This window comes from Dermochelys coriacea, chromosome 5, assembly GCF_009764565.3.
Source record: "Dermochelys coriacea isolate rDerCor1 chromosome 5, rDerCor1.pri.v4, whole genome shotgun sequence".
Classification (NCBI taxonomy): domain Eukaryota; kingdom Metazoa; phylum Chordata; order Testudines; family Dermochelyidae; genus Dermochelys; species Dermochelys coriacea.
This window is the reverse complement of record NC_050072.1, coordinates 49,266,877-49,285,234: the sequence shown is the minus strand read 5'-3', so window position 1 is coordinate 49,285,234 and position 18,358 is coordinate 49,266,877. Positions and strand designations below refer to the sequence as shown.

Below are 18,358 nucleotides of genomic sequence, written 5' to 3'. Positions count from 1 at the left end.
TCTCTAAGGTGCCACAAGTCCTCCTTTTCTTTTTGCGAATACAGATTAACACGGCTGCTACTCTGAAACCTGTCAATATGCATGTTTGCGTATGTCATATACATACACACAGACATAAATTCTCATTTCTGCTCTAGCCCCTTTGCACCATTTGGGCGAGGAAGAGTGAGTAAGGGGAAGTGACAGCGATGAAAAGACGGTATGGTGACACCAGGCTATATCATATCACTCCTCCACTGGTGTAAGATTACTGGCATAAGATTCTGTTAGCTCTAAGTTAAAGTAAACTGTGCTAACTCATGTTGGAGGCAGGGTCAACCAAGAGAATCAAAGGTCCAGCTCCTCAAAGGTATTTAGGCTCCTAACTGCCATTAATTTCAATGAAAGTTAGGAGCCTGAATAACTTTGAGGATCTGGGCCAAAGAGACTAACTGGCTCCCTGATGCTTACTCTGCTTCCCCGCACCAAGCTGCTCCAGTCTCTCTCTATGTAAGATCGTACATACACATTCATACTATCAATACACAACAGATTAAAAAGCACCATTATACCTTATTTTTAAAAACTATAGAAGAAAATGTTTTACCTGCTTAGACAAAGCTCTGAGGATCCTGCCATTTCGTACACTCTTGTGCACATGCTTCTCTCTGCTTTAGCTCTCCCCCCTTATCACCTTCAAGGTGCCAAGTTGCAGCATCTGTCCTTCTGGACAAGCAGTAGGTATCAACCCTCCTTTTGGAACCCATCCGTTCTTCTCCTGGAGTCCCTGTAGGATGATACAAGGCATTCCTTCCCCCCATCAATCCTGAGATACTACCTTGACATGAAATGCTATGACTGTTATCTGAGGTCTCTGACAGAGGTAGGTACAATTAATCTCCCCAGTCATCTAGGGACTGATCATGTTCCAAGGAAGCATTTCAAGCCCTTCTTAGCTGAGGACAAAGAATCTAGTTATGCTTAATTTCAGTGCAAGGAGCCATACCACAATGCTAAAAAATGGTGACCCCCTGCAACTATTAAAGAGTGTTTCCTATTGACTCTTACTGTGCCTACCATCTTGATTCTTGGCATTTACATTTGGTAATTCATACCATCCATTTCAATCATCCTGCCCTGCAATCTCTTCAGCTTTCATGGGCTAAGTGGGTCAGGCCAAGCCAGTGTTTGGATGGAAGTCCTCCCCACAACAACTTGGTGCTGCAAGAAACGATGCTGATGGCATTCAACTCTGAGTCAGCCGGTGTATAGTGCTGCACATAGTGCCATATTACCAGATTAGATGTAAATCCAGGACCCAGAGTTGTGTCGAGGCAAGAGTGTGCAGGGAATAATTTACTCCATTAATTTATCCTTTGTTTATCTCAGAAGATGGCAATTTACTCCAATTTTTTCATTATTCAAAATTACTCCAGTGACTAATTTGTTTTCATCCCTCTATGGATTGTAAACAGCTGAGCATTGGATACTCAAGCTATGTAGGTTAGTTCTGCCTCGTCCTATAAGTTACTAGGTACTGTGTCCCCCAGTAGGTCAGCAGAAGCCTCTGAGCAGAAAGAGGGCTTGAAAAAGAACTGGGCTATTAAATCTCTCAGGGAGTAGCAGCAGAATTTAATGAGAGCCTGGTAGCAAGATTAGGGGATTTGGAAAAACTACATCTTTTTCTTTCTGGTCTTACCCAAAGCACAGCACTCTTAAGCACAATAGGTTACTGTAGATTGCAGTATTAGTTGGGGGCTGATTTTAAATGTAATTGTCTCATTATATTCACACAAGTGATTATACATACACAGCCCACAGTACCAAAGATGAAGCCATATACCCACATAGTGCCCGATCCAAAGGCCCTTGAAGTCAATGGAAAGAGTCCATTAACTTCAGTGCTTTGAATCAGTCCTTTAACTCATGATGGACCAAATTTTTTTAACATGGTCCCCCTCTATTTCTGAGGTGACACAACTTGCCCTAGATCACATGGCAGACCAGTAGCAGAACCCAGGTCTCATGACTCCTCGCCCAGAGCTCTATCCACTAAATCATTGCTTTTCATGTGTATCCTGCATACTAGAGATTTCTGGGGACAACCATGATAGGGAAAGCATAATTACACCATCCAGAGACTAGTGGAAGACAGGCAGCAGTCCAAGGCTACAACTTGCATCCTTCAGTGCTGTGCAGCTCTTAAGTAATCTTCAGGTTAAGAAGTAGAACACCCAGTCTCTTTCTCACTGGGGATCGATCCCCTCCTCGCCCACCTCCAAGCGAGAATTCCTTGGAATCACAATGGGTTGACAACTGTAGAATTATCCCTCCCCTAGGCAGAAGAATGGGGCCATTGGCCTTGGCAGTACCCTGGGGTACGCATGTATGGGTCTCGTTGCGGGATGGGGGCCTCAGTTTGTAAAAGAGTTTGGATCCCCAAACCAATAGCATTAAAAACCTTTTATAGCATAAAAAGTAAGCTTAGAAATTCATAGGCTGTGCTGGTGTAAATAAGAGATTTTAGCTCAGTGTGTGCGTCTGTGTATATACACATATAAATATATACATATTAAAATGCTTTATACAGAGCCAGCAACTTTTTTCCTCAGGAACTATTCTGGAAGATCTGACTTGTCTAATTTTGTTCTAGATTCATATTAGACCCTAAACTGTACTTCAAAGGCCAAAAGAAATCATGAAGTCTTGCATTTCCTGCTGTTAGTTGTTTTAAAGCTCTCGTAGTTTTACCTATTGGACTCCGAGATCTAGATCATAATAAAGGGGCCTAATAGAGGAAAAGGGAATAGTCCAAGTGCAACTGAATCAGAAGTTTAAAACAAACCAGTAAACTACATATCAAGGATGTCTTTTTATGAAAGAGATGTGAGTTACAAGGATAAAAAAAATGGCAGGCAAGCAAACAAACCCAACCTTCAAAGGAACTACTCATTCAAGAGAAAATCTCTAATAATTTATTGACCTTCAGTTTCACATTGTGAAAAAAAAAATGTAGTTTTACAAAACCTTAAAATATAGTAGCAAACGGAGACAGAACATAGACATTTTCCTTCTTCACTTGTACAGTTTTCTTTTAGTACGTGAACCACATCTTCAATAGTCAGGGAAGGGGCATTATTCAGCTCTAATCACTCTTATTAGACAGGTGTCAGGCCTAGAAAAAAGGGTCTACACAATTATACCAGAAGTGGAAGGCTGTCCTTTGTTATTAGTTTCTACAGCAACCAGCCTACAAAATAAGAAGAACCTTCCCGTCTTATGCCAAGGTTTTTGTGTGCTCTCTGCTGTGAATTGCATTTGCTTCAAAGTGTGGGATGTTTTGCACGACTGGAATGGCCAAGTAGTAAGCCAGAATTCCCACATCAATTCAAAGAGCAGAAGCCCAGAATATTCCCTGCAGGGCCTGAGGCCCACCCTGACTTCAGTTTCCTTTAGCCTACAGAGAGGAATTAATCAAGCAGTTGAAAGCACACCACAACTTTGAAAACAGCTGCAGAAATTTCATCCCACTTTCAGAAGTTACATGGCATTAGAAAACAGATTTTTGTCAGAAGCTAAATAGCAATGTACGATGCAGCTTCAAGACAGAACTATACATATCCCTTCGTTCAATAAAGAAAACGGAGAGCTTGATCAGATATACCTTTAGTCAAATGAGTAGTCTCATTGGACCCAACACTTCACTTCCTTGTAGCTTGTGTAGCCACAGACACCTGTGCGAGGAGGAGGTAAAAACATGATTATTTGGATTTGGGAGCATTTTACACCCACATTGCACAGGTGTGAATAACTACCCAACATTCAAGGCAGTGGAGAATCCAGCCGATTTACTCTACTGGGGCAACTAGGGCTTATAGGAAGGTGCTCTACCTAAGAAGCATGTCTATCATTTAAAGCCATGTAGAAGAAGGGGATTGATGTTTTAATTTCTGTGTTATTGTTTCAACAGCTCAACCTAACCTAGTGGAACTATAACTGTAACTCGTTTAGTACATAGTTGTGGAGTCCTGTTCATGTCAAACCTTGGGTCACCCTTTAAAAATTCTTCCCTTGTGAGAAAAATTTAAGGGGGATCACTGTAAACATTTTCAGATGGTAAAGAGCACAGTGACTTCACCATCATAGAGAGAAATGCAAACATCAACATTATCACTTTTGTTTTTGCATGCATGCAACTAAGAATCTTTTACTTATACTGCAGCAGAATACTACACAACCATGTTGTTGACCACATCATTATTAAGTTGGGCTCAACAAACTTATGAAAAAACACAACATGTGCTTCACAATGAAATCTGGCAAGGAAAGCACCTGTGAAACAGAAGAAGAAATGAATGGGTTCATACCCCACTCAAGACTAGACTGAGCAAATAAAATGGGCATTCTTTTTTTAATCCTTTGGTTTATCATGATTATATTTGACATTTCTCAATACCAAAGTGTCTGAAGACTCACCTGTGGGCTGTGTGAAAATAAAAGATGCAGCAGAGTTTGAGGATTATTTTTAAGTTCTAGTTCTGCAATTTTTCATGCTTCATTGTAACAATTGTGCCACACCTTTCGGGTCTTTGACACCACGGCACTCATTCATCCCACTTCCGCGCAGAGAGAGGAACCAATCCTGTCAATGCAAGCTGTTGGTTTTTTGTTTTGTTTTTTAACTAGTTCACTACTAATCTATATTGTTTTTGTGAGTCAGCCAGACTCCACTCAATCAGGTAAATGTGGTTATGGTAAATGTCCCATAGTCTAAATTAATAAATAAATAAATAGCTTTTTGGCCAATGCCTTTCTCGGGGCTCTGTGTACAGAAACCATCCCACAGCAGCTTCTAGGTAATTCAGAAGCTGCATAAAGAGAAAGCTGTCTATGGTTTTGGCTAGTTCCAGATTAGAAATTCAAAGGCATGAACAGGCCAATGAAAAGGAGCAGGGACACTATCTACTATACACCACATCTAACCTGGGGAGTTGGTGGCCTGAGAAAGTGACCTCCATGGCTTCTTCCTTTAGTATGTGTGTAATTTAAGATCCTGCCTTGTAATCCTTCCATTTCCGACTGAGGAAGCCATCCCCTCACTCACTCCCACATCCAACTATACTCAACAGTTTCTTTTTTGTGTGCAGCAGAGCGAGTCAGAGACCACAAAATGTGCAAAACAAACAACAAATCACATAAATCCTTACAACATGAAAACAACTGCAGGCATTGTTTCAGCATGCAAGCACTGAACAATAAATAGCTACATCTACAAGTAACGTAACAGCAATGGGACAGTTTAAGTCACCTATAAATACAGGGAGGAAGGGAAAGAAAACATTTGGGGAAAATGAACATTTGGGGAAGAGTTTTTTAGTTCCCCACTATTGCAAAAACCTTTTATTTTTTAATTGTGCTGTTCCTTATCCAATGAAGAGTCACTCACTGCAGATAGGATAATCTACTGGATTCTTCAGACACTGCCTATAAACAAGTTCATTCCTGCAGCAGTACTCTGCAGTGACACAGCTGTATCTTCATTCACAGTGACATCTCACTGTTTCAGACCTGGCCTGTTTCCCCGGCAGCTGGTGCTGACACTTCAAACTGTCACAGTGAGAGGTGACAACCATTTCAAATTTCACGCACACAATGGAGTCCATGAAAATCGAGAGTTGTAGGTAGCACAACTATGGAAAGTTCTCAACTTTTTTTGTTTTTCCTTTCCCCGTCCCCTCCCTTTGAAGGTCTGATTAACACTGACATTAATCCACAATTACTAGTACAAGGAATCAGACCTTGGTTCATTCTTTCATATTTAAGCCATTTGCTGATGCACCAAAGACAGTTTTTTCCTCCCATTCCTTCATGTCCAGGTTAGACAGTTTACAAGGTGCAGATATTTTTCTTTAAACTCAAAGATTCTGAACAATTTTTCTTCATTAAAACCATTTCTCCATAGCTGAGATTCCAAGACTCTTCTCCAACTAACAGAGCAAACTAAAAAAAAAAAAAAAAAAGAGAGAGGGAGAAGAAAAGATTTAGAGGATTCTCATGAGACAATATACAATAAGGTTTTCATTAGATTTCAAAGAAAAACTAAAAGCCTTTTGTGCATCTCTGTGTAATAACTAATCACGGATTGTAAATAAACCAACCACAACATTTAGGTCAGATTCTGCCTCCTTTACTTGCCAGGCCTTACTCTGCAAGCAGTCCCAGAGACTCCAGTAGGGACTAGCCGTGGAGTAGAGTTGTACTTCGGTGTGAATTTGACCCTTATAAAATAAAAGGTTAAAATAGCATTTGATCGATAGTGCTGTTTTTGCAACACACTGCTTTTCCTGTTCTCAACAAATGGTATGGGAATATGCTTAAAAAAAAATTAAAACAACCTCATGCAACTTCTCTCTTCCAAAAGAGCCTCAAAAATTATTAGCGCAACCAGTTTATTCTACTCATGGGCCCCATTAAACTAGATCAGACTGATGTTGAAGAAAGAGCTGGGAGGGAGCCGGGAGGGTGGGTTCTCCTCTGTTCACCATGAAGAACTCTAAATTGAATTTATTCACCAGAGAGAAAGTGGACATATTAATCCCCTTATTTAAAACTTCTCTGCTATTCATTATGGCAGAAATCTGTCTCGCTTCTTTTCACATGACAATGCAACATGCCTCAACAACTCCTCACGGGAGTCTTTTCCAGGAGCTGATTATTCAGTGAAAAATATAGCCCTTGGATGCTGAGATTTGGATACCATATTTCATGATGAAGCCTATGTTAAGTGCAAGTTTCCAAACCAGACGCCAGCCTCATTATTACAGTAGCTTTAAACAGCACAGCTAGAATTTAGGGTGCATATGCAGAGTAACTACATTGACTTCAGAAGAGTTAATCTGAATGAACACATGTGTGTGCAGGAGAGCAGATTGTAGCCCTATATGGACAGTGCCGCAATGCCCAAGAACAGCCAGGTATACTCACAGCCTTAGCCTGAAATCTCTTTGCCTCTGTGGGTTTAAGACAGACCCTTTTCATTATTTCCAATGTAATTTTTTTGCAATTTCTTATTGCTGATTAGCATCGCCCAGACATTCTTCAGAGTAGTGTGTCATTTTTTCCCTTCTTGAAAGGTATATCTCAACACTGAAGCCAAAAATGATGTTTCCTGTCATGGGATGATTAACCAAAAAAAAAAAAAAAAAAAAAAAAAAAAAAAAGACTCTTGCAAGGAGAAAATAAAACTAAACCTACTCAAAAGAGCAAAGTTTGAAAGAAGAAACAAAGCAGACTAAAATCTTCCAAAGCTGTGGCAGGCTGGGGCCACACACCACCATGAAAACAGAGGATAATCAGAAGTAATATCCTTCTTGTCCCTCCCACCCATTGACAGAACAGTGGGAGTCAGTAAAAATCTACTGGCTGGATAAGCATGCTGCACTAGAGAGGTTTCAGTTTATGGTTGCATTCATTCAGTTATCTTACAGGCTAGTGATGCTAAAGTAATGGCCTTTTAACAGGATATCGCAAAGCAAACGAAAGCCTTTAGTGCCATTATATTCGGACTACTATTTTTCAGGAAAAAATCCCGTCTGTTTTTATGTGCCGTAAATTTTAGAACAATGAAGTCAATCTTAGGAAAATGAAAGTCAATATTTTTCTTGGCACAGATCCTGAGCTTGGCCATTCGTTATTACTGTTCTGATAACACTGAGCCCTGCTGAAATGAGTAATAATAGAAACTGGCTGAATGGTATGGATTTAAAGATGTGTTCCCAGCTTTCCGGCTAGCAAGGAAGTAGTGTCAAAGAAGCCTATTTGCTCAGTTTTTGAGTTATCGGAAGTGTGTGATTAGTCTCAGACACCCAGGATATGATCAGTCTCCAATGTTTGCAAACGTTGGATGGAATCCAAAACTCTGTTTTTCTAAGACTAAGTTGTGGGAGGAGATGGAAAAGTTACAGGTGGTTATTCAACTTAAAGACCAAAGTGTCATTGAAAACATGACCTCATTACATTTCCTACTAGATTTCAGCTCTGAATTGCTACTCTGCAGTGGCCCAAAAATGCACTTCTTACTTAGTCAAAATTCCTATTCAGCTCAAGGGGAAACAGCAAGATGAGGCCTCAGCACACCATTGGATGAAAATATTCCACAATGATCCCCAAATTATCAGATTTACCCTGTTACAAGGACAGATTTACCCTGTTACAAGGACAATTGGGTGTCCTGCTATTTATTGCAGGAGCCAGCCAGCCATCTCTTTGTAGTCCAGTTGCCAATAAAATCCTGTCAACATGACCCTTCTGAAGAGCAAGATGCTATGAAGTCTATAAAAGCAGACTGGTATCATTGGTATCTTTCTGAGGTATCTACTTTGATCTGGAGGTTCTAAGATACTGCAAAGCTGATTTAATTATTTTAAACTGTTTTTCCTTCGATAGTTTTTCACAACCTGGCTGGTTTTATGGTTACATTATGCAGTATTCAAACCCCTTAAAAATTACTACTCACAAGGCATGGCTCATTTAGGCAAAAAGGGTGCTTCTGAGGTTAAACATGCCATCAAATGTGTTGTAGCCATGATGCTGCATTGCAGTTTCTCAGCAAAAACTGAGCAACACACATTAAAGGCATAGTATTTGTAAGTTTTAATGCAAAATAACTCAAGTAAGAACTCTAGAAAATATCAGAGACTTAACTGAGTGATACAATCAGGAAAGATTGGGGGAAGGGGGAATAATGAAAAAATCAGATTTAGTTTGAGACAATGCCTAGCAAGGTAACTCTGTTTTGTTCTAAACTGACATTAATATTTTGGGCTGCTCAGATATTTTAGTAGTTTTCCAAATGAAGAAGAAACAAAAGTAGAAAAGTGAAGCCACATAACCAGCAAAACAAGCAAGGCCAATTTAGACTTGCCTGTAAGAAGTTGCACGTGGTGTGAGTTTGGCCATAATGCTTAACTGTAATGAGGTTGCATTTGCTTTGAAACATTGCCAAGTAAACTATTTGAAACCACAGTATTACTGGTATACTGGAGTGACATTATATATAGTCAGACATCTAAAACACAACTTTCCTAACAAGTGCTTTAAAGTATATTTAATGGGCCCAATTCAAAATTGGCATAAGCAGGTGCCAATTCCATTTACTTCAGCTGTTGCAGGAGGGTTGACTTAACCCAGTGTGTTTGTGCACCACCTTACATATCCACTGGTAACAATGCAGCTGCAGCAAGATTGTTCACACAAACAGAGAGCTGTCCATTTGGACGAGTTACCCAACCTGCTGTAGCTCTTGATTAGAGGGGTTAACAGAAGTCTTTTAGGTTCTCATGCTGATGACCAGTTCTGTATAGTTAAGGAAACACTACCTATCCCTAGTAGGTTAATGATTATAACTGCATTTGTCATAATTAAACTATATTTTCCCAACAGCATCAGACCTAGTGGAAATAACATTTTCAACATCTAAACTGGGAGGCCAAAGTGATCAATCTGGTGAATGAGAGCATGGTACGGGGAGCCAAGCAATCTGGATTCCATTCCTGGCTCGGTCACTAATTTTGATGCATGACCTTGGACAGTCACTTAATAGCTGTGTGCCTCAGTTTTCCTTACTGTAAAATACAAATAATTACTTACCCTCCTTTGAGATCTGTGGATGTAAAGCACTGTGAGTGCTAAGTACTATTATATTTGTATTCATAAGTCTAATTTCTTACCTGGCAAGCTGCAATTGCAACACACACACAGTTATGAGGGGAGGTGTTTCCATGTGCTGACAAATGCTGTGGGAATTAGTGAATAGGGCACTGTAGTTATGCTGTTCCCTACATCTATGTGGGATTCATAGCAGTCCAATGTTTTGCATCTTGAATCCCAAAATAGCCTCCCACTACATATAGTTTGTTACCAGATGCTACTGCATGGCAGCTCATTCGCTTAGCTGTCACATCTCCACCTTAGTCCACTGGTATGTTTCACTGTTGAATTTATAAGCTGAGCATGCAGAGAATTCAGTATCTCCACCCATATAAAAATCTGATTACCCAAAACAGCTGCAGCTGTGTAGCGCCAGGGCTGGGGCAGGTGGCTGGTACTGTCATCTATTTTCACATTGATCATAACATTGAACTTTGGGCAGCTGTCATGGCTAACACTGGTGCCACCAAAAGCAAATAGCTTAAGCTTTGCACTAACTACAGCTGCATTGCTTACTCCTTCTCGAAGTGGTGTGCAACCATTGTCCATTTGTTGGTCACCGGGTCATACTGTTCTACTTGCTTAAGGATACTGAAGGGGAAGCTGGAAGGCAACCAGTTGCTGCTGTGTGTCCTCCTACTACATACAAACAGTGTTTGAGTTCAGCAGAACCGTGCCCAAACCTAGCTACCAGCATGGGGGCAGCCTTTGACCACTCCTCATGAAGAGTGTCATACACCCAAACGTCTTTGGAGACTCCATTTTCTGATCCCCGACCTCCAGTGATATACACTTTGCAGCCAATAGCACAAGCACTGAACTCTTTCCGTGGACTTGGGATGTCAGCCTTTGGAATGATCTCTTTTGCCTTTTGGTCCACCAGATACAGCTTGTCACACATAAAGGTTTGGCCCCCCAGAAGAAACAGTGCATGGCCAGTTTTACGAGGTCTGGCCACCAAACTGGTGACCACACCATCATTCTGTAAGATCTTTAGCTTGCATCTTATTGCTTCTTCTACTATATCTTTGCTTTTCCTTTGCTTAGTGATAAGTTCTTCCATGGCTACGTTCTCCATAAGGTAGATGGCTGGCAAGAGAGCCAGTCTCACAGTTTGCAATAGTTCAGGGAGATAACAGTGGCGCTTATTCAGATCATAGTTAACCCAGTTAATAGCTGACTCGTATACTAATCTTTCATCTTCAGTTTCTAGTTCTTCACTGGAAAGGAGCTGCACAACCATATCTTTTGGCAGCTGGAGAAAATCTTCACTTTTACTGATGGTTTGGAAGTTGCTAAGACACATCGTCCAAGAGAGTTCATAAAGCTTGGTGCACTGGTGAGCATCTGACAGCAGCAGCATGCCAAGGCAGTTGGTGGGATGAAGGTTCTTCTCCAGAAATTCTGCACAAGCATCTCTGATATCCTGGAATTCTAGCATGTCTCCAGCCTCTAGAAGGGACTCTGCATTCTCTTCATTGATGATAACCCTGGAGGAGTACGCATAGTCCAGCAGAAGTTCTAAGACTTCTGGATGAATAGAATTATGAAAATTGACTTCACTAGCCTGGCTCTCTTTAAGTCCACCACTGAACATTGCTTCAAAGTAGCGACTACATGCAGCTAGGACAGCTCGGTGGCAAGGGAATGACCTGTTGCCAGCATGGAGAAGTACATCTGTAAAAAGCCTTTGTTGGCGTAGAAGGTTCAGGTGAGTAAGGACGCTATCAGCATATGACGATTTATGGAATAAATATATGTTTATAGAGCCAGTGCTGGCTCTAGACTTGCGATTCTCATGCATGCTGACTGACATTTTCTGCCACACCTAAAAATAAACAAAAATTAAATAAGATTAAGGGTTCTCATGACAAAATGTTTATGACATACTTCTTTTAATTAAAAACAATTATATGCATCCCTGATAATCACTGTAAGCAGGAAGACTGCTCTGAGCCTATTATAGACATGAGAGGACAAAGAATTGTATCTACTTCAGTGTATGTTTATTTTTTTCCCTGATAAGTTTCTTAAATGACATGCCCCACTATTATTGCCCAAGAGCAGGTTTACCTTGGGAAACCTGATCTCCAACTTTCATGACAATAGTAGGCAAGGAAGACAGAGGAAAAATAAAGACCTAAAGCGATTTTTCTCACCCCTCCCAGTACAACCACAGCTGATTCATCATATACACACACACTCAACACACTTGAAAAAATTCTCCTGCTTTGAATCATAGTAGGAAGAGCTACCAGAGAGAATAATACCTCATGGAATGTAAAAAACTGCATGGGAGAACAAGAATGTACTCATTCCATTTTGATGATTTCTTTTGATATAATGGTTCCATATCCAACGGTAGGGAGCGGGAAAGATAAGACAGAGACAGATAACATCACAAGGATATTGTTACATGACCAAAGATTTATTACAATATCATGGCTAAATATTATAGAGATCTACAACTTGTATATCTCCAGTGTAGCCTGCTACTGAGTGACAGTATGTGCTTACAGTCTTGGCAGGGTAATGCGATTGTACTATCTGCTGAAATCAATGCAGGACTGCTGTTCTGCAGTCCCCCTGAGTTAGGCTCTCAGAGCACAAGAGTCTGCAGTTGCTGGTTTGGGGGTGGGAGGAAAGAACAGTCTACATTGCTACCCCGTCCTTTCAAAACCAGCGCTGTTTTGCTCCCATTTTAAGGGAAACAAGTTATAAAGTGACCTTGGGAGGATTCAACTGCCCTCCATGGTCCCTTCCAACCATTTGCAAGTTTATGTATTTGTATGGGCCAATCTTCTGGATTAAGTAAAGCAAGTGGTTGGCCCTGAATTAAACTGAACTGATGTGTGCCATGGGGACATATCAGGGACACGGGCTCTAGATTTGCATCTACATAGATCCATTGACCAAATCACACAGGTGGGCAGTGGGGGTGTGACAGACTACACATCATCCACAGAAGTTACTGCAGACCAGGGGCTGCAGTAGCAGCCATCATGGAACAGCTTCACTGGTGCTCTACAGCCTGGATAGATGGTGGTGGGGAAGAGGTTTAGTGAAGGAGTTCAGCTTCTCTGATTACCATGAAATTCCCTTCCCCATTTATATTCCTGAACATATATTTCTATGCTACTAATTAAGACATCATTCCATTTTCACATGGTTCATGTTTTTTAGAGGAAAACTTATCCCATTGCCCTCAGACCAGCACTCTGATAAAGAGACTATGTAAGAATTTGAATAGCCTCAGAGGTCTGTATGTCATTCTAAAAATCAATACAATATTCCTTTCATTCTTTTAGAAATCGTAGGCTAGAACTCACGACAGAATAAAAACCTGCTTTTTCCAGCATTTAATAATATTACATTTATGTCTGCGAAATTATAGACTTCTCATACACCTGCTCATGGATTGCTGCATACCAAATAACTTGTGCTCTGCTCCAAGTAAGCAGCAGTATTGCATTGCTCTCCACAAATGGCATATCACAGACAATAGGAAGTTTGTGATTTGCCTTTGACTTCATGGTCATGCTCAAATAAGCACCAAAATACCGCAACCTCTTTCTTTTAAGCTGGAACTTAATTTCCTAATGATCATCATCATGACTTTAAAGAAGGAACAACATGGGAAATACATAGTGTTTGTCTTTATCAGACCTGATCCAAAGCCCACTAAAATCTAACGGAATCTTTTCAGTTACTTCGGTAAGGTTTAGATCAAGCCCTCTTCACTGTGACTGAAAACATGAGCTGCACAAAGCACTTTGGACCAATGTTTTAGGTTAACTGCAGTAACTATAAACACAGTACAAGTAGCCAATACATGCTACTACTTTTACGTGCTAAGTATAATTGCATTACCCATTAAATATAATTGCATTACCTGACAAATAATCATCATTCAGAGGACATTCAAGGGTCATATACACTAATCCAGGACTAAATGTACCCATTTACCCTCTTGACAAAGGTTAAACTGAACATGTGCCTCAATTTCAGATTTGTCGTGGCTACAGAATTACACAGAGGATCATGGGTCTGGGTATTGGTGCATCAGCAGTTTAGATTAGAAAGTGGGAAGATCAACCCTCATTTGGCAAACATTGTGGAGCCAGATTTTTAAACCGTTATAAGATTTTATAATTTCATAAGTTGTTATGATTCAAATACACAACATTATGTATGTTTTTCTGGATTGGTCTGCCTCACGTGTAGGGCCCAATCCTGCAAGAGGCTGAGTGCCTTCTGTGGGGTGTGGAGCAACCTCAGCTTCCAGTCTTCTGAAGTCAGTGGGAGATGCAGGCACTCAACATTGCCAGGCAGCATTTAGCGTTTTATAGGATTAGGACCTTAGGTGCTAATCCTAACACGAGCTACACATGGACAGATCCCTGCACTCTTGGGCATCCCCAGTTAAGTCAATGGGGGACCAAGGAAACACAGGGATTTCCCCCGTGATACTCACTGCAGGATGGAGTCTTTGATTGCAAGTTCTTTGCATCTGGGACTATGTATCCCGCTGTGTACTGCTGCAATGCTAAGTATACCAACAGCACTCAATAATAATAATAATTTAAAAAAAAAAATTACAGCAGCATTGATAAAGAAAAGTTCAAACCTTGCAAATATAGGTGTGTTCTGATCCAGAGTGGTGCTGTGAGTTCTCGTGAGTTGTGGCTGCACAGAACCATGCAGGATCAGGTCCTGAACACAAAATAAGAGCTAAGAAACTAGAGTTATCCCTATGTTTGAGTGAACTACAGACCCCATGCAGAGGGGTGGGACAGAGATAGAAAAGTGCAGATCACTGCATGTTGCCCAAGCCCACCCACAGTCCTAGCAAGAAATACTGATCTCAACTGCAAAAAAAATAAAAACCACCGTGAGACTTTTGTGGCATAGGGAGTTCAGGGTTTCACGTCATTTCTGTTTTGCACACAGCAATATCCTAAAAGACAAGGTCTGGTCTTTCAGTGATCAAAGCCATTTTTATTAATTACTTGCAGTATTCATATATGTTCCTCTTTAGCAAACCTTAACAAAATCATTACCTGTATCATTCTAAAGTTGCCTCTTTAGAAGAATTCAAGGTATGGCAAGTCACATTTTAGTAAGCTAAACATATTTCCTCAAATGGAACAAAGATACACACAGTATTTGTACATCTTCCCCATCAAGTCCCACACTAGTTTTTGAGTTGTTCTACAAGTCAATATGTAGAGGCAAAGTACCATTAAAAAGGATTCCATATAATTTACTAGCAAAGTAGTGTTTTTATGAATAAATGTGGTTTGTGATTGTTGAGAATGCAATTTGGGCCAAAATGTTAATAAGTACAATGAAAACTATAAAAATATTCAAACAGCATCTCTGATTTCTCTATTTGTTTCTGCAAATTATGCAAGCCTCAAACATTTCAGCAGAGGTCATTCACAGTGTCACTGAGCAAGTGTTCATCTTGAATAAAATGAGTGAACTCCCATCAGGCAATTTTTCCTTAGAAACAATAACGTTTGAATATAAAGGACAAATGGTCAGTAAAATACAAATAGATATTTATCATGAATCACTAATGAAATAGACATTGAAGCAATGATGATTTATGATGTACTTCAACCAGCTACTTGTCACAGCAACCTCAAATCTGGTAGTACACAATGTTCAACAACCTCTTGCCCTACTTCTTAACAGCTTTAGATTCTGAAAATCTCAGCTCAGTCAAATAAATTATTTTTAAAGTGTTTTCAGTTATTTGCACATTTATTATGCACAAGATAAAACTTCCTCTCAGAGCACTATAATCTCATTGGTTCTCCAGTGGAAAAAATAAAATAAAAAAAAAAAAATTTCTTGGGGAAAAAAATCACCGTTTCACGACTACCCACTGCATGAATTGATCCTTTTTTCAGCTGCTAAGTCTGTAGTGATGCCCAGCCCCTCTCTAACACTCCACAATATAACCCATTGCACAGAAGTTACATGAAGTGTAAATCAGGCTTATCATTTATTATGCATTATTTTTTTGTACAGTTCCTGGGGTTTTTTTTTGCCAAATGCAGACCATTTCAAAATGACTATGTGATTGTACACACCTATGTACCTACGTGCCTATATGCTTGCTCCCCTTCAATGTAGTATCCGAACACCTCCCCAGTATTTCAAATCAGAAATAGTATCTGTTTCTTCCGAACCTGCAGAAGAAATAACTTCGTTAGTTTATACAGATTTCCGTTTTATCTTTGTGTAAATGAGCATTGTATTGGTTGTGTACGAAAAACTTCCAAAAGAAAGAACAGAAGAAATGGGTTTTGCCTTTGATTCTGAAAGTAGTAAAGTCCATAGTCATTCTAATTCTGGTTACTCAGACTTATTAAAAAGTCAACTGATACTTCTTATGTGTATTTTCCAAATTAGTCATTTGAGAAATTTGAAAAGGAAACTACAATAAATCAATATTTAAGGTTAGTATCTAGTATTACAGGAAGCAAGTGTTTCTATTTGCCAAAGACAGCCACATACCAGAAATAGCTATCCACCAGTGTTGCATTTTCCTTCAAAAGGTTGCAATGGGCACATGGTGCACAAACAGCAGGACCTGCTTTCAGGAGCGAACACGGGATGCTTACTAATGCACAGAATCTATCCTTTGGGTGGTCTGATGTTACCATCAAGCCCATACAGTCGTCCAATATTCAAGTTACAGATCAATGCGCACACTCAGTTCACGTGTATAGTAAAAAAAGCTGCGAGGCTGCTGAAAATGCGCCCTGACAGCGAGATGAAAATATCTCCCACTTAACAGCCTCACTGCAGTGGTGCTTCATTTCGCAACACAGACAATCAATCCGCCAGCTGACCTATGCAGGGACCAAGTCGCACTAGGTCTGCTAAGCTGGGGGGGGGGGGGTCCGCTCCCTGCCAATGCACCTTTTCAGCCGCCCGCGGCAAGCCGGTCCCGCAGCCGGCTCGCTTCGCTTTGGAGTGAGAAGCGGGGCGATCCCTGCGAAGGGAGAGAGGGAGCCTAGCGCAGTCCGCCCCTCCCCACAGCCTCTCTCTTCCCGGGGCTGGGGACGCAGAAGCGCGCCCCGCCAGCAGGGAGAGACGAGCTGCTCCTTCCTCCCCGATCGCCCGCCCGCCCGCGGACCGGCAGCCCCCCCGCCAGCCCAGCCCGGGCCCCCGCAACAGGTCAGCGCGCAGGAACTTACAGCCGCGGCGCCGGGCTCCCTCCTGTCTCACGGCCGCCGCGAGGCTACGGGAGCCTGTCCCGCCCCTGCCCCGGCGGCCAGCAGCCTCCGGCTCGCTCCTTCCTCCCTTCTCCGGCCGGGCCGCGCCGGGGGGCTGCGGCGCCTCCCTACGGTAGCCCGGGCTGGGGGCAGGAGAGCCGCGGGCAGCCGGGCGAGCGCTTGCGCGGGGTGGAGGCGCTGCTGCTGCTGCTGCTGCTGCAGGAAGCGGCCGCTCGCCGGCTGCTGCGCTTTGCGGCGCGGGGAAGCGGGTATATGGGCTGCGGCCGGGAGGGTGGGGGGCACATATGCAAAGAGGCTGAGTGACACACGGGGGGGAGGGGGCCGGGAGAGGAGGACGCGAGTTAACGGAGCCGCGGGGAGGCTGCAAGCAATGCTGTCACATGGGCCAGCGGGGGGAGGGACACACAGGGAAGAGGCTCCGCGGCAGGGATGGGGCACCTCGCCCAGCCCCGGCCGGGCCCCAGGAGGAGCCGCACGACATGTGCGCCCAGTATCCCTGGCGAGGAAGGCCAACCGCCGCGCAGATCCGGAGCCCACCGTCTGCCTCCCCACATCCTCAGCAGCCCGGTGGATCCCTGTGCACTGAGCAAGGGCCACGCCTCCCATCTCCCTTGGACAGGTCTGCGGGACAGGGGCTCCTCTCCAGCCTCCTCAGACAATGAGGAGCCAAAGTGGCTCCTCCAGCGTCTGGGGCTGAGCTCTGCCCAGGCATCGGTGCAGCAATCTCCATTGCCTGGCACACCGCAGGGACACGCCCGCCACCGGAGAGCTCGCGTCTCCGCACCAAAGGAATGAGACAGCGTCGATCTGCAAAATGCTACAGACGCTAACGGAGGAGATGTGCTATGAGGTGCACTCCAGATCTGCTCTGAGGTGTATTGTAAGAGATGAGGTACATGAGATGGACTCAAATATATGTTACAGGGTGCACGGGTAGACCACGCTGAGAAAAACCCATCATAGATCTGACTGCATATAAAAAGGCTTAAGCTGTGATCTGCAGAAATAACAAGGCATGTCACAGAGCTCTTTAACTGTGCAGAAATTCCCCAGGCTAATGCAAGGCCAGGGAACAGGGTGACTCAATCACACGTGGGAAGCCAGGCTTTAGGAAGCGAAGCGGAAAGGGAGGTAGGACTGGTTGTCTGTAAATGCTTCTCTGTGCGCTGATAAAGCTAGTTCAGTGAGCTGGGAGCAGAACAAAGCAGCTGTTGGCAACTCCATCTGCAGCCCGCTAGGCTCTTCCTCCCTGGAAGGAAAAGCAGGCTCGGCCCTGGAAGCATCGGCTGCTAACCCGGGAACACTACGGCACCCTCTCGGTCTTATGCGAGTGGAAGCGGCCAGTTTCTGCTGCTGGCAATGCGTCTTGCTCCACCCCCTCCACGTGTTTCTCAACCAATAGCCAGCAGCGTATGATT

General features: G+C 42.6%; 1 protein-coding gene across 1 annotated transcript; it reads right to left on the bottom strand.

Annotated features, from left to right (window-relative positions):
* Positions 1–2,931: 2,931 nt before the first annotated feature.
* ENC1 (ectodermal-neural cortex 1) lies at positions 2,932–17,216 on the bottom strand. The gene is given in 13 exon segments (XM_038403624.2): positions 2,932–5,979; positions 9,708–9,863; positions 9,866–9,946; positions 9,949–10,020; positions 10,023–10,090; positions 10,092–10,131; positions 10,134–10,218; positions 10,221–10,276; positions 10,279–11,515; positions 11,958–12,019; positions 14,315–14,400; positions 15,789–15,887; positions 16,902–17,216. Coding segments are annotated over 9 exon segments (1,788 nt in total). The 5' UTR covers positions 11,982–12,019; positions 14,315–14,400; positions 15,789–15,887; positions 16,902–17,216; the 3' UTR covers positions 2,932–5,979; positions 9,708–9,738.
* Positions 17,217–18,358: the final 1,142 nt, after the last annotated feature.